This window comes from Argiope bruennichi, chromosome 8 (assembly GCF_947563725.1).
Source record: "Argiope bruennichi chromosome 8, qqArgBrue1.1, whole genome shotgun sequence".
In the NCBI taxonomy this organism is placed as follows: domain Eukaryota; kingdom Metazoa; phylum Arthropoda; class Arachnida; order Araneae; family Araneidae; genus Argiope; species Argiope bruennichi.
Genome location: NC_079158.1, coordinates 109881975 through 109896806, shown reverse-complemented (window position 1 = coordinate 109896806; position 14832 = coordinate 109881975). Strand labels below are relative to the sequence as shown.

The window sequence follows — 14832 nt, the reverse complement described above, 5'->3', positions numbered from 1 at the left end:
CAGTTAGAAGTATCAAATTCCAATATCTGTACTACTAAGTCTTTAAGAATTAATATTTTACATTAAAAAAATTCTATTTTGAAATAAAGTTTCAATTAAACAAAAAAATCAACAATTCAAGATTTTTGCAGGTTCTAATGGAACTTTACTGTACACTTGCTATTGTCTACGCTTAATAGAGTTTCGAACTGAACTGAAATACATGCATATATAACTATCAAAATAAAATTGTTTTTATTTCGGTTTGATATTACATTTTCATATTCATTTTGATTGCTTAATGTTCCGATAATTTCAAGACATCAATTTAGAAAATAATTTTTTCTGGAAACTGAAAATGTTCAAGAAGTATGTTAATTTTTATGATATATCTAGCTGTAGATCATGCCGGTCAAACGTGGATATTGTTACAGTTGAAATAAATGTATATAGCTCAAATTTATTGCTGTGCTTACAACTTTTATCTCATTTCTTGTTAAAAAAAATCCTAATCATTTAATATTCGGTTACTTTCGGAATTCCACTAAAAACAAAGAAAATGGAATTGGTTACTCTATTTTCTTTGTTTTCATTTTTTTGTGTTTTTATTAGCCCATGTTTAAGTTAAAAAAGTATTACCTAACAGTTGCAGTACCTAAATAAAAATTAATATTTTTATCGATGTGATGCACAGTTTGCTCAGTGCTTGCTAAAATATGCATCAACTTGTTAAGCATATTAATAAGTATATAAAAGTTTTATTTTATCATAAAAACAAGATTTAAGTATTGTAGATAGTTGGGCTTGATTATAAAAGTGTAGATCATACCACTTGCAAAAACATGTCATACTACTTGCACATGTGTTTCTAAGTAGAACACATGTGATCAGTAATCATTTTTTCTTTCCATTTTTTTTTAACTTTAAATTATATTTAGAGGGGGGGGGGAAACTATTGCATAAATAGAAAAAAGAATAAATTATATTTAGTAACAAAATTTTTTTCTTTTAATAGCATGTTTTGATTTATTATTGTATTTGAACACTTAGTGATTCTACACAACCTTATAGTATCATAGATCAGAGTGTGTAGCGTCATGGAAAGTTCTTAAATTTGAAAATCATTTTTAAGCACCTTAAAAGTGCTTAGTTTTTAATAAATGTCCTTAAAAAGTGCTTAATTTTCTCGAGAAGTGCAAAGAAAGCTTTTTGAAAAATGTTAGCCCTGTTAAAATAAAATTAAATCTCTCTCTCTCTCTCTTTTTTCCCCACCTCCTCTTTCTTCAACAATGTGCATTTTTGGGTATTGAAATATTGGGAATGCTATCCTAAAGGGAAAATAGAAAATGCTGTGTTGCAACTTCAAAAAACGTTCAATCTTCAATAGAATTCAAAGATGGTGAAGAATTTCTTTTGGTTTTGTCTGATAAATGTATGTATAACTTTTTTATGTAATATTAAAAAAAAATATGCAGATTGGTCCAAAGAACCAATTGGGTACAGCACAATAAGGGAAATAAGAATACAGCAAGATGAATTTGGTGTCCCCAAAAGATCTAAAAACACTTACAGAGAAGCCTCTTTAATTTGTTACAAATTTGACATTATTCTCTTTCACATTTCGTTTTGGAGCAATGTCTTGTACAACTTATTAAAGGGATTTACTATTCCATGTATATTGAATCCTTACTCATTGCGTAAAAATCCGAATATGATGAAATTTTAACTTCAAGCCATAGATTTTCAATGATCGTGATTTCTTTCATGTTTTTTTTTTAAATGTCCTTGTTTGTTTGAAAATTGTTATTTGTTGGATCAATCTTGACAATTTTTAGATTTTATGCATATAAAAAGAAACTTATTAGATCTGGTATTTAAAATTTAAAAAAGAATTTATAAGAAAGATTTTCAAAACTATTATTTTTTAGGGATCAGATTCTATTATGTTTAAAGATTTTTGCTCTTTCTCTTTTTCTAACTCATACAGATTATAATGTTTCCCATTGAGATCTCTCTACTCTTAGAGGTTTGTCCTGGTTGACAAAGCAACACGCAATAAAACTCATTGAAGTTAGGAACTTGAAATGTGGCAGGAAGTTGCTTCTGGGATATTAGAAACTCACTAAAAATGTATTTTTTGGAATTTTAATTCAAAGTTTAATTAAAAAATTAAAACAGAATTTAAACCTGTTTCCACCATATTATCAAAGCATATTATTGAATAAAAAGTATTTTTACACCATTTTAAAGGTTCAAAAAAGTTGTTTGAATTCTAACTTCACTTGAATAAAAGTTCTCCCACCCTTTTCTGTTTTTGTTTTTTTTTTAAATATTTTTTGGAAAATTTGACTTGGATTTGTAGCAATGATTTTTTTTAAAAATAATGTCATTTCTTTATTGAATTGATGAGTCATATTAAACGTGTTAATGTTTTGATTTTTTTTTAAATGCTTTCTTTGCTTTTCGAATTCAGTTCAAATTTTAAAGCAATTCATTAAATAAGATTCTTGATAAACATTGTTAAATTTTAAGGCAATATGGCATTTAGTCTTACACCAGCTTCAAAAACGACTCAATTGTCTCCCCCCCCCCATTTTACTTGTAACAATAAGGCTTTTAAAAAAAACCTTCTTGAATTTGCTTCCATTATTTGTGAAAAAAGGAAATTGTAAAAGCATTTTCATTTTTTTCCTAAAATACATAATCACATTTTTCTTACTTTTTAAAGGCCAAATAATTAAATTTTATTTATTTTTGCATATAAATTATAAAGCAGGGTTTTTTTTTAATTTTCGTAATGTGAAATATTTAAAAAAGCCCTTGAATAAACATCAGAAATAAGAAGCGATAAAAGAATATTTTTGTAGTTTGACTATTTCTTAACACTGTTATTTTTTCTATTAAAACATTTTATCTGAAAATTAAGTTAGAACATTGCCTTGTTCTATCCTCAACTTCTGGCAGTTTTGTTAATCTTATGATGGTAGCCATCATTGAATGTGTTAGCTCTTAGCTTTTATGATGGCAAAAAAAAAATGTTCTAAACTACTAAATATGGTGAGTTAGAGCAGGAGGAAATTTTAATTTACATCCTAGGCATGTGGAATTACATTTGTTGTAGCATACATAAAAATGAAATTCAAAATTATTGGTTATCTATGCATCTTTCTCAATGCCAATGTATAATCAGGAATGATGTATCATTCCAAATTAACAGGTAATTTTTAAAATTAAAAAAAAAATGCTGAAAAAGGAGCCTGATTTTTATTGTTAATATTATAAAAAGTATTTAATTTTTTGGTAATGATAAAAGTATGATCATTTTTATGTTTTAAATTTCAAATATACACATTTAAAATTAATTAAATGAGTAGGTTCACGTATGCATGAATGTAAAAAGGTACTTAATTTTTTTGAGTAAAGTGCTTACTTTTTGGAGCATTTTCTCACTACGCACCCTGTAGATAACTAGAATTTTTTTTAACTAAATAGATACATAAATGATGTCATTATTAGATGGAATTAGATTTCCTGTAATTAATGGTATTTTTACTAAAGTTGTAAATTTTTGTAGCGATTCTTTCACTAATAGGGAAATTCTGACACTTGTAACCTCTAAAGTTTTGACAAATCTTTTTACTGTCATTTAAAAAAAAACAACTGCTCTATAATTTTTAATTTGGCCCTCTTGGTAAATGTTAAGTTGGGGGCTTGAATAATCGAACAATAGCGATATCTGCATCTTTGTAATTATGGCACTTTAGGTCAGGATGATTAAGAATAACATATTTTACATATAATGAAAATTGGGCAGAAGAATTTTCAAGAGTTAATATTTTTAATATTTAATTAAATCACACATTTTTAAAATATGTAAATATGATTTATTTTATTATTTAAAAGTAAAAATTGAAGCAAACAAAGGGTATACAAAATCCAGAAACGCTAAAAGTAGTTTAAACATTTTCTAAAGTGTTAGTTCCAAACATTTTCAAATTTCCAAACATTTTAACATTTTCCAAAGTCTGTTAGTTATTAAGTGATATGAAAAAAAAGTCTCTATTGGTTATTAAGTGATATGAAATATTTATGCATTGGTCTAACCAATAGTTTATTATAAAAACATGCTCTACTACTTAGTCTTACTCAGTTAAGTTACATCATTAATTGCAGTTTTAAATATTTTATAGAACTAGTGCATTATAATTTTTCTTTATGCACTATTTTAATTATATTTTTGAACATATTTTCTCTAAGGTTTGATGAAAAAGATCATGTCTCTGGTGTTACACAGCTAAAATCATCTGTCCAGAAAGGTATTCGAACAAAGCTCCTTGATCAATTTCCTTACTTAGAAGATTACATGAATCAAATTCTTCCTAAAAAGGAAAATCTGCGAGTTGTGAAATGGTAATTATTTTTAAAATAAAAAATATTCCTACTGAATAAATCTTATATAAATTTATTTCCTATTTTATGATTTCAAATTTTATTGCTCTTTGTTTGCAGATCCTTTTTTAATCATATATGATGTATTATATGCATTTAAAATTGTTTGGCTTTAGTAGATGAAACTTTTTGAAATTGTTTATATTTTATAGCATATTATTTGAACATAATGTATGTAATTTTCTATTCATTAGCAGGTATATGTGACAAATATATTTAAAGCAACTTTCAAAGGAGGTCAACTATTGTGCTCAATAAAAACCTCAGGAAGATCATGCGACCACAAAAGGACAATGGAAATAGTTTCCCTGATGAAAAAACTATTTACTATTGTCCCATTGGATTGAGTGATCTTCCTGAGGTAGATGTGACATTCTATTGTGCACAATAGTTGACCACCTGTGAACTCTGCTTAACACATACAGATCTGAAGTTTTAAAATGATACAGGAAACATATATATACATCCAGCTAAAAAGAATATTTACAACACTTAAATTAATAAAACTTGTGTTTAAGTGCTAAAAAATACTGAAGAGTATGACTGAATTTGATGTATTGAGCCATTCATAGTGATTTTGAAAGATAAGTAAAGATGTAGCATATGAGCAATTAAATATATTTTGATAAAAACAATAAATATATTTTGTTTACAATTAAATATGTCTGTATAAAATCCTCAATTCTGTTACACAATTTGCCGGAATTTTTATGTTCATATATTTAATAAAATAGTACAAAAATTTGTTAATTCATTTCTACCAGCATGTAAATTTAAATCAAGTACAAAGTCCCAAATTCCAGATTGATTTATTTACAAATATTAAGTTACATGATGCTTATTTTTTTTATTTTTTTAAGTATTTTTTTTAATAAGATGTTCATCCTTTTCCTTCATCTTGGCCCCTCTCCCCTCCCCTATTATTAATTTACATGTGGTAGGGGCAACATTTGTAGTCTTTAGATAAATATATTATTTGATCTACCTTTATTTCATGGTGAAATATACTCATTGAGAACGTTTGGAAATTTCTGTAAAAAAACATTATAAATTCGTATCCAATATTTGCAGTTATTTTATTGTCTTTCAAAACATCAAGCCACCTATTATCATAAATAATTGAATATCTGTCAATAAATACTCCTCCCTTTGTCATTCTTCATATTTAATTTTTTTGTTATGTATACTTTTGTTTTAAGTTTTGTCATATATTCTATTTTTCTCTTTTTATTGTAGCCATGATCACATAGAAATTATTGTAGGAGCCAATGGAGAATTACTTTTCTTTCGACAAAGAGAAGGCCCTTATTTCCCTACCTTAAGGCTTTTACATAAATGTATATATTTTTATATTTCTTTCTTAATCCATTTCATAATAGCACTAGATTTAATTAGCCATTTGTTTGTGTATATGTAACATGAGATACCATTAAGAAAACAAATTCTCACTTTTCTTAATTGTTTAGATTTATTTCAACTAATTATAAAGAGAAAAAAATGTATGTGATTCTTAGTGTGCTACAAAATAGGTTGTTGGAACTAGAGCTATGGAATTTCGTACAGACATACTTTACTTTAAAGTACAGACATACATTTTTAAAGGTTAAAAATATGTACCTCAAAACTTTTTTAAAGAATTGATTTGGATTTTAATAAATGAAAAGCTGCAAAATCATGGGCATTTTTCATTAATAACTCTTGAAGATGTAACAGCACAAAAAAATGTTTACATCATCCAAAAATTTAAAGAAAAAAAAATCTTTTATGTAATATAAATTTAATTCTAAAATATTTTTTCTTTAATTAAAATAAATTTTTAAATATATTTTACATCAGTACTTTTTATTAGCATAATAAGTTCAAATCATTTTCATTGTTTCTAAATATTTTATTCTAGGTTTTCATTCATTATTGATAAATAAGATGTGAGTTATTTTATTTCACATTAAATAGATTTCTTTTGAAAGCATGGTTTTAGGAGATTTTTTTAATAGTAATTACAAACAACGTTTAACTTTAAAAATAAGTTATGATGATAATTTTTAATTGTACATTTTTAAATACTACTGCTGTTTTCAATAATATTATTCTAAATGCAAGTGGGAGGGGGGAATAGATTATAAGGCTTGCTTAAAGCTAATATGCATTCTACATTCCAAAAATTTAATACAGAATGATTTTATGTGATATCCTAATATATTTTATGGATATATTTCAATTTAGCAACCAAATTATATAATTAGTGAAGTTACCATCTTAGATTAAAGCTTCATCTTTTGATGAGATGGCAGATAGAGCTAACGGTGTATTAAAAGGAACAGATGCTAAGCTTGAAACAGTACAAGTTAAATATTTAAATTTGAAATCATATTGTCAGAGAAACATCGGGAGCAAGCTGTGAATAAAAGATTTTATTGAAATCAGACATGGCACATTTCCATGGAAACTGGGATTTTTAGAATTTAAGTTTATCCTTAAGATCGATGAATTTTCATTTTATGTAAGAATTTTACAGTATTTTTAATTTCTCCTTTTGTATGAATTTATTCATTTTAATGTTCAATTAATTTTTCAGTTTTTCCATAGTATTTTATCTTTGCACAATTCATTATTTTATTTAATGTTTTTTTTTTTTTTTTTTTTTTTTTTTTTTTTTTTTTTTTACCAAGCCTGTGTTTTGTTTGTAAGATTTTTTTAATGCAAAATATCCTGCTAAATCAGCTGGTTGCTAAAATTTATTCATAAGTGTTAACTACATTGTGAGTGTACTTGCATAAGATTTGCTTTTTTAATATAATCTTTAGCTGTTAATATTTGTGTACATGAAATGTTTTCATAACTATTTCAGTCTATTGGCAATTGCAATAAACTTAATCTTCTCTTGATGTCTTCTTATTGTTTCTGATTATCTTTCCACCCCCTTACATTCCATTCTCCTCTCCTCTGCTCTATTTAGATTATATTGTTAAATCTGGCATTAATTAATTTGAAGTCTGGTAGATTTCATTGCACTTACTGTGTGAATTATTTTCATGTACAAAATAATATACCTGATAAAATAGACAGCACAACAGGATATGTCATCTACTCTTTCATGCATTAGTCTCCATTGTGTTGAGATTTTTAAAAAATATTATCAATTTATCTGAACTGCTCTTTTACTTTAATTTTTTTAGTTGAAATTTTCATGACATAAAATTTTAGTCTTCTTTATCAATTATATTTGGCTGACAGATGCAATATAAGCAATCTGTGGTTTATGTTAAAATAGTGTTTTAACAAAGTGTTGATTGTGAATTCTTTTAACTGAATAAAATTAATCTAATATTTCTGTGTTTATTCTGTGTATTGTAAATCTGTAATTTTAGAGTCATTATTTTTATTTCATATTTAAGGAAACAATTTTTTTAAAGAAGAGATTATGTAATGATTATGTTAAGTTTTCTTCAAGTGTATGTTCTGTTAAAAGCTGTAATATTTTTTAATTTCAAAACTGATATGCACACTTGCAATGTTTATTGTAGATCCCTTTATATGCCCTTGGGAACAAGTAGACCGTGGAGCAATTCGGTTTGTACTAAGTGGAGCAAATATTATGTGTCCAGGTCTAACTTCTCCTGGTGCAAAAATGACACCTGTTCCAAAAGGCTCTGTTGTTGTATCCTTGAAATATTTATTTGTTTATTTTAAAAATTTTATAAATATCAAATTGATTTTTACAATAATCTAAATGTAGGTCTTATGTACGAATTTCATATAAATTATTTTAAATCATGTATTTAACTGTTTTATAATTTTAAAAATATTTTTTTTATTTTTTTAAAGGAATATGCAATTGATGAAAAATTTTATTGTTCATTTGTTGTAAATTTTCATTACTTTTACTTTAAATTTTGTCTTGCTTTTTATTATTTCCTTAATTTGTTGTTAGGCTATTATGGCAGAAGGTAAAGAACATGCTCTTGCTGTAGGTTTAACATCTCTGTCTACTGAAGAAATGTAAGTTCTCAAATTTTACTTTTTAATTATTTGTATGCCAGAGGCTCCGCTTGAATATGTTTAATGGCTAGCACTTTTCTACATTTATTTTGCATGTCTGCACGGTTATGTTTGAGAGTAGTTTGCAGCAGAAGAATATTTTTTATAATTTTCTCATTATATCAAAAATAAGGAATATATTTTAAGAAAATAATTTTGATTGATTGGTAGAATATATATATATGTATAATACAAAAATTAGTAACTACAGTGAGTTACAAAGTGATAATGATGGAAGCAACAGCAGATAATAAAATAAGGATGATTATAAAATATTTTCTGGAGCAGTGATTTTGGAAAGAGAAAGAAAATGTAGCTAAGATAAAACATTTTTCTGAAATACCTGGAAATAATACTTTGTCTTTTTCACTGGAAAAATTCTAAAACTTTTGACTTTTTAAAAATTTGATTTATTAATTTATTATTATTGTCTGAGAAAAATAGTAATAGAAACTTTATTATGCACAAATCTGTAAATAAATGGTTAGGAGAAAAAAATTAAGTTGATTTAAATCTTTATTATTTTTTTACATTAAAAACGATTCAAGCCAAAGGTGACTTTCTGTAAATTGTGATGAAAAAAATTTATCTAGTATGTTATATTTTGATGTTTCAAATGAAGAAATCAAAGCTATATAGACATTGATAAAAATATTGTTATAGACACTCTAAAATGTGTTGGTATTATACTATTCAATAGGTTATATATAATTAAATATAAATGTGTTTTTTTTTTTTTTTTTTTTTTTAAGTGTGTGTGCATGTAGGTAGGATATTAGCCATTTGCAGTTTCTAAACACTCTTTTTTAAACCATGACTAAGGACTCAAAGCAACATTCTCACAACAGCAATGCAAGAAACTAAAAAAAAGTGACCATGAGAAAGTGATTAATGTTTATATAAGTCTGAGATGAATATAATTCTGAATTTGTATAAAATTTGATTGAACTAACACATGTTTTAGGTGCATAATTTTCATAGGATAAGTTATAAAAATTAAAACCTGAGAAACATGGGAAAGCCAAAGCCTGCAGAATTTAAAAGTTAATTGCTTTTTTCTATGGTTTAAAAATATTAATTACGAAAAGGAATTAATTTTTAAAATGCTATAGTTTAAAATAATGAAAAAGATATAAAGGAAAGATCTTAGGAAGATTAAAAGAATATTTAATAAATTTAACTTTATATTATAGATGGTGAAATTTCTGTCGATGAATTATTGATAAAATTCAGAGGTCAATAGAAGTATTTTCAATTTATTGTCTCTATTTGAGTCTGTTTTAGCATAATTTTTATTTTTAATTTTGAATCTTTTTATTAATTTATAGATATTATATTTATTTTTCCTTCTTTATTTTTCATGACTTTTCTAAAACTTCATTATTGTCAAAATAATTATATATAATTTCATTAAAATTGTATGCTAAATTTTTTTGTTAAAATATTCAATAGTTATTTTTATTGTGATTGTATGATTAAGAGAAAAACATTTGTAATTTTTTTTTTTTTTTTTATTTATTCCAGAGCAAAAGTAAACAAAGGCATTGGTGTAGAAAATATACATTATTTAAATGATGGTCTATGGCAAATGAAACCTGTAAAATAAAAGAAACATGTGTTATAAATTTATTGCATGTAAAATAAAATTTAAAGATTTTGTATGACTCATTGTTTTTGCTATTTTTGAAAACATTTATTTCACTCTTAAGGCCTCATTGTAAATTGTATAAATATCATTTCACATGGAAAATTTAAAATGGAGATTTTGAAAGATTTCTTCGAGTCCAAAAACGATCTGGCTGTGAACAAAACTCAAAACTTCTTTGAAATAGATGAATGAAATTTGGTATATGGTCTTTACACCAAAATTATAGATTCCTGTCAAATCATGAACAAAATCCATTCACTGACTGTCCAAATATAAGCTAATGTGATAATGTTACGATCAGTGTGTCCAGTGGTCCCAATCCTATAAAAACTGTTTAATTACATTGACCAAACTTCATTTGGAATTATTAATAATAACCGGTTAAAGTGAATAATTTGAGATATTTCTCACTTTGACCAAAAGAAGCAGTTATTATTAAAAATAACCAATTTTTCATATTGATTGTAGCAATAATACAAAATAAAGACAACTTCATGAATAAAACATGGTAGGTACACAGATATGTCAAAATGACAGGCTAGTTGCAACACACATTTTACACAGTGGCTTTTAAAAATTTTATTTAGAATTTTCACTAAATATGGTTCTTAGAACAAGCCTTATTATATCAACGTAGTTAATGCCCAACTAAAATGGGCTGTGATTATGTGTTCCACCTGGAGGAATGAAATATTTCAATTTGGCAATTTGATTTAATATAAGTTAGATGATGAAGATAGTGTCCAAGGTGGTATTCCATTTTCAAGCTTTCATGCCACACCAACGGGAGGGAATACATTTGGCCCCGACAGCTTTAACTCAGAGTCACTATGTATTAGAATTGCAGTTAATGTAAAAAATTGATAGATTCAGCATACATTTTGTTACAAATTAAGTATTGGGCTCGTTTTTCACCAAGATAGCCGCGATGGTCTGTTTTTAATGTCTAGGCTTCAAAGCCTGAGTATCCCTATTTCACCGAAGAACTGCCATGTACTGTCAGGACACATTAACCTTAATCTTCAGGACCGTGATCAGGCGATTATCCCTTCACGGCACATAATATCATATAGAGACTAGCTCGCCATATCATATATATATATATATATATAATTTAATCCAAATTAATTTCCTAAATTTTTGCATAATTCGGCCCATGTCGGGGTCATTCTAAAGTGTTCTCTTGTTTCCTGATCCCATTCCACTTTTGAAGCTTTGTAAAAATGATGCGCCATCAGTTTCAAGTGAAAATGATCCTCTCGGTGCCCTTATCCAATGTCAACACGAGTATTGAATTGACACGTGGCCGGAAATTCCATGTTATATAAGACTAGTGATCATTTGTTTCAGCTTCTTCCTTACTTCTGCTTTTGTTCCGCACTGTTGTGGACGTGTTTTGTCCGTGTCTGCTTATAAATTGCTTTTCTGGGATGGATTAAAATGAATTTAAAAATGTAAAATGTCTCTTCACTGCTTCAAATCTGCCTTTTAATCAAAAAATTATGCTTATATATATAAATATCGGTGATTCTGCTAAAAATCCAGGTATGACTGCTGTGTTTATTAATTTCTATTTTTTGTGTGCACGAACCTTTCTAATGGAGACTAGTCCTATTACGTCTTAGTGCAATTAAAAAAATTAATGACCATTTCAAAAATCTTAAGTTTCGTGATATTCTAACTTCACATTTTATTTGTCTTGTAAACTACATAAATACTAAGCAGAATCTTTCTTAAGCTTTCAACAATGGAAGAGAAGCACGCGATTAAATATTTGATAGTCGGGATTTCAGGGTAACAATGTAATTTATTTCCGAAACCAGTGGGTCTCCCCTAAACTTTCTCGCATACTGACTATTAAAGGTGTTATCCCAGAGAATGCATTGCCTGGCATTGGTGTTTAATACTTACGGAATATTAAACTTTGGTGTGAATTTAGCATTTTTAATGAATCCATTGTGTCAATCTTGACTAGTTTTTTTTTGCGATTTCTGCCTGGTATGCGGTTAATAGTATACAAAAATCGAATTTGAGTTGTAAATGATATTTTCCCACCCGATTGAAACAAGAATTTAAGACTGAACTACACTTGTAGTCACAAAATTCGATATCAAATTTCATGTATTTAAATCCTGTGTGTTTTGTGTTATCTCGTTTACATGTTTCTAAAAATACAGATAGACAGACAATCACCCTCTTATTGAATTTGGCTCACAATTCCGTAGTATATAGACTATAGAATATTAATTCTTTGTACTGAATTTTATCCATTTAGCTCTCTTCGTTTTGTGGTTATCGTATTTCCTGACAATTGGACAGACAGACTTGCTCTGAATGGATTTTGCTCATAATCTGACAGAAAGATATAAACTTGGTGTAAAGACTGTATAACAAATTTCATCCATCTACCTCAAAGCGTTTTTGAGTTATCTTTGTCGTGGACAGACAGACGGATAGTTTTTAAAAAATGTGTTTTTAGAACTCTTGGAGATCCGTTAGAATCTCGAGTTTGAATTTTTTGACGATTACAATACATGCTCTATATTTCATATACGAGAAAATAAAAAGCCACTATGTACCTAGAAATTCTATATTTCTCAAACAGTCTTCTATATTGGTACGAAAAAAAATTCTTCACACAATTCCATAAAGTCAACAGGTTCTCTATAATGGGTGTATAGTGAAACAGTCACTAAAGCCTTAGTAATAAATAACGACGTTTATTAACACGAAGACATCACACACAGCGGAGACGTACACAAAAACAGTACTAAAAACAAACAGCACCAGTAGTTAATCGGTAGTAAACAACCACAACTCTACACAAAGCAGCCAGACAGAACACATCAGAAAAAGAGATCCCGTCCCACCAAATATATGCTATATCTACCATTGTCTCCTCGCTTCAGCTGTACTCAATTGCCCACTCACTACTATACGAGTGGCTATTCAGCACATGACTCGACGCTGCTTTAGTACATGACTCCAAGACTCAGTGCACGGCCAAATTCTCAATTCATTAATCGCTTTGGATTGATCCGATTGACTCTAACTTTCTATGCCGGCTTTTAATAGTTTCCCTAGCAGGGCACAGAAAATTCTCGAAGGGTCGGAATGGTTCGTCTCTTATTGGACCTATCGCCAAAATTCCTGATATTCTAGAATCTACCATTTTGTCACCAAACCTATGTATCAATGATCCGACATCCATTCAGCATCCAGTAGAGCTGTTCGTAAAACTGTCTTTCTTACTATGAAACAAACCACGCTCAAAACAATATTTGTAACAATATACAGCCAAATTCTAGAATGAGAATTCAAAGATATATATATATATCAAACACTGACTCTAAATCGTTTTTTCGGGTTGCTGTAGAATAGTGACTTATTAAAACTTATTACACTGCCTTAGTTGAATATAAAAATGTACAAGTTGGAAAAATAATTATTTTTCCTTTTTCTCACGTTCATATAGTGCAAATAGAGCATGTGAAACCACGGATACAACGGTTAATGAATTATAAAATAAAGCTAAAAAAATGGAAAATAAATAAAAATAAAAATTTCTCTATTTAAATACTCTAAAGAAAATATTTTAAAAAAATCATGTTTTATTAAATTTGTTCTTTGAAAGAGAAATAATTTATTTTTAAGTATAAGATTATCGCAGTTGAACAGCAAGAGGTGGATTAGGTGTCAATTTTGACTAAATTCATACACTTATTGTTCTTTATAGACCATTGATTTTTCGCAGAGCCCTCGAATCTACACACCACATTTTGAGAATCCCTTCCTTAGAAGTTGCTGAAGACATTAATCTACTGAAGTAAATACAAAGAAATGATTAATTTTCCGAGCATGATGTAATTTTTCATTAAATCGGATTTACATTCATTTGGATACATTTCTGGAACAAGAAATAAACAGAAAAACACTAAAAATCTCATATAAACACCAGAAAAAACAAAAAGCATTTGTTTTTCGTTACTGGAACCGTCTCCCGTTTTGTGTTAATTACCAATTCTGGCTCTGTCTTTTCTGTCGTTGAAGGGGAAAACAAAAGAACAAGAAAATTCTATCGAAGAAAGAAATTACAGGGCTTTTCCGTGCCGTTAATAACCCCGTGGAGGCGGTAGCACGCCACCTGTTTGTTTATTGAATTTTCGTCGAGTGCATGATTAATGTGCTCAAGTAAGTCGAGAGGATCAACATCGACATCGTGTTAAAGTCTCAACAAAATGCCTGCCCGTCTGTCAATAACACTCACGACTCTGGAATGCTGGCGTTGCTTAAGGTTCTAACCTATCTTGCATTGTAAGTGTACTTTTTTCTTCTATTCCAGTAATTATTAAATTAAATATAAAATTGTTTGTGAATGTATAATTAATTATTTCTTATTTTATCATAATTCAGTGTGTTTTTTTTATTTTGTTTTTTATAATGTGAATACAGTAGTACATGGATAAGAATGACGAAAAGTTTGCAAATTGGATCTAATTTTGCACATAACTAAATGTAAATTTGTGTAAAAGGTTAAGAAAGCAACTTCGTGGATAAAGAAAGCACATTATAAAGAATGTTATTTTCAAACACATATATAAAAATAGTATATCATTAATACTAATAAAAAAAAGAATGTGTGTTTGTTTTCTGTAAAACAGACCGTTTGACTTAGAAGTACCAAATTCGATATAGATAAACTTTGGAGAACGAGTATG

General features: G+C 27.8%; 1 protein-coding gene across 1 annotated transcript; it reads left to right on the top strand.

Annotated features, from left to right (window-relative positions):
* The first annotated feature begins 194 nt into the window (after positions 1-194).
* LOC129981283 (malignant T-cell-amplified sequence 1-like) lies at positions 195-10130 on the top strand. Its single transcript, XM_056092056.1, has 6 exons — positions 195-348; positions 4237-4389; positions 5665-5765; positions 7953-8086; positions 8360-8427; positions 9991-10130. The coding sequence occupies exons 1-6, from the start codon at positions 338-340 to the stop codon at positions 10070-10072; spliced, it is 549 nt and encodes a 182-aa protein (XP_055948031.1). The 5' UTR covers positions 195-337; the 3' UTR covers positions 10073-10130.
* The last annotated feature ends 4702 nt before the right edge of the window (positions 10131-14832 follow it).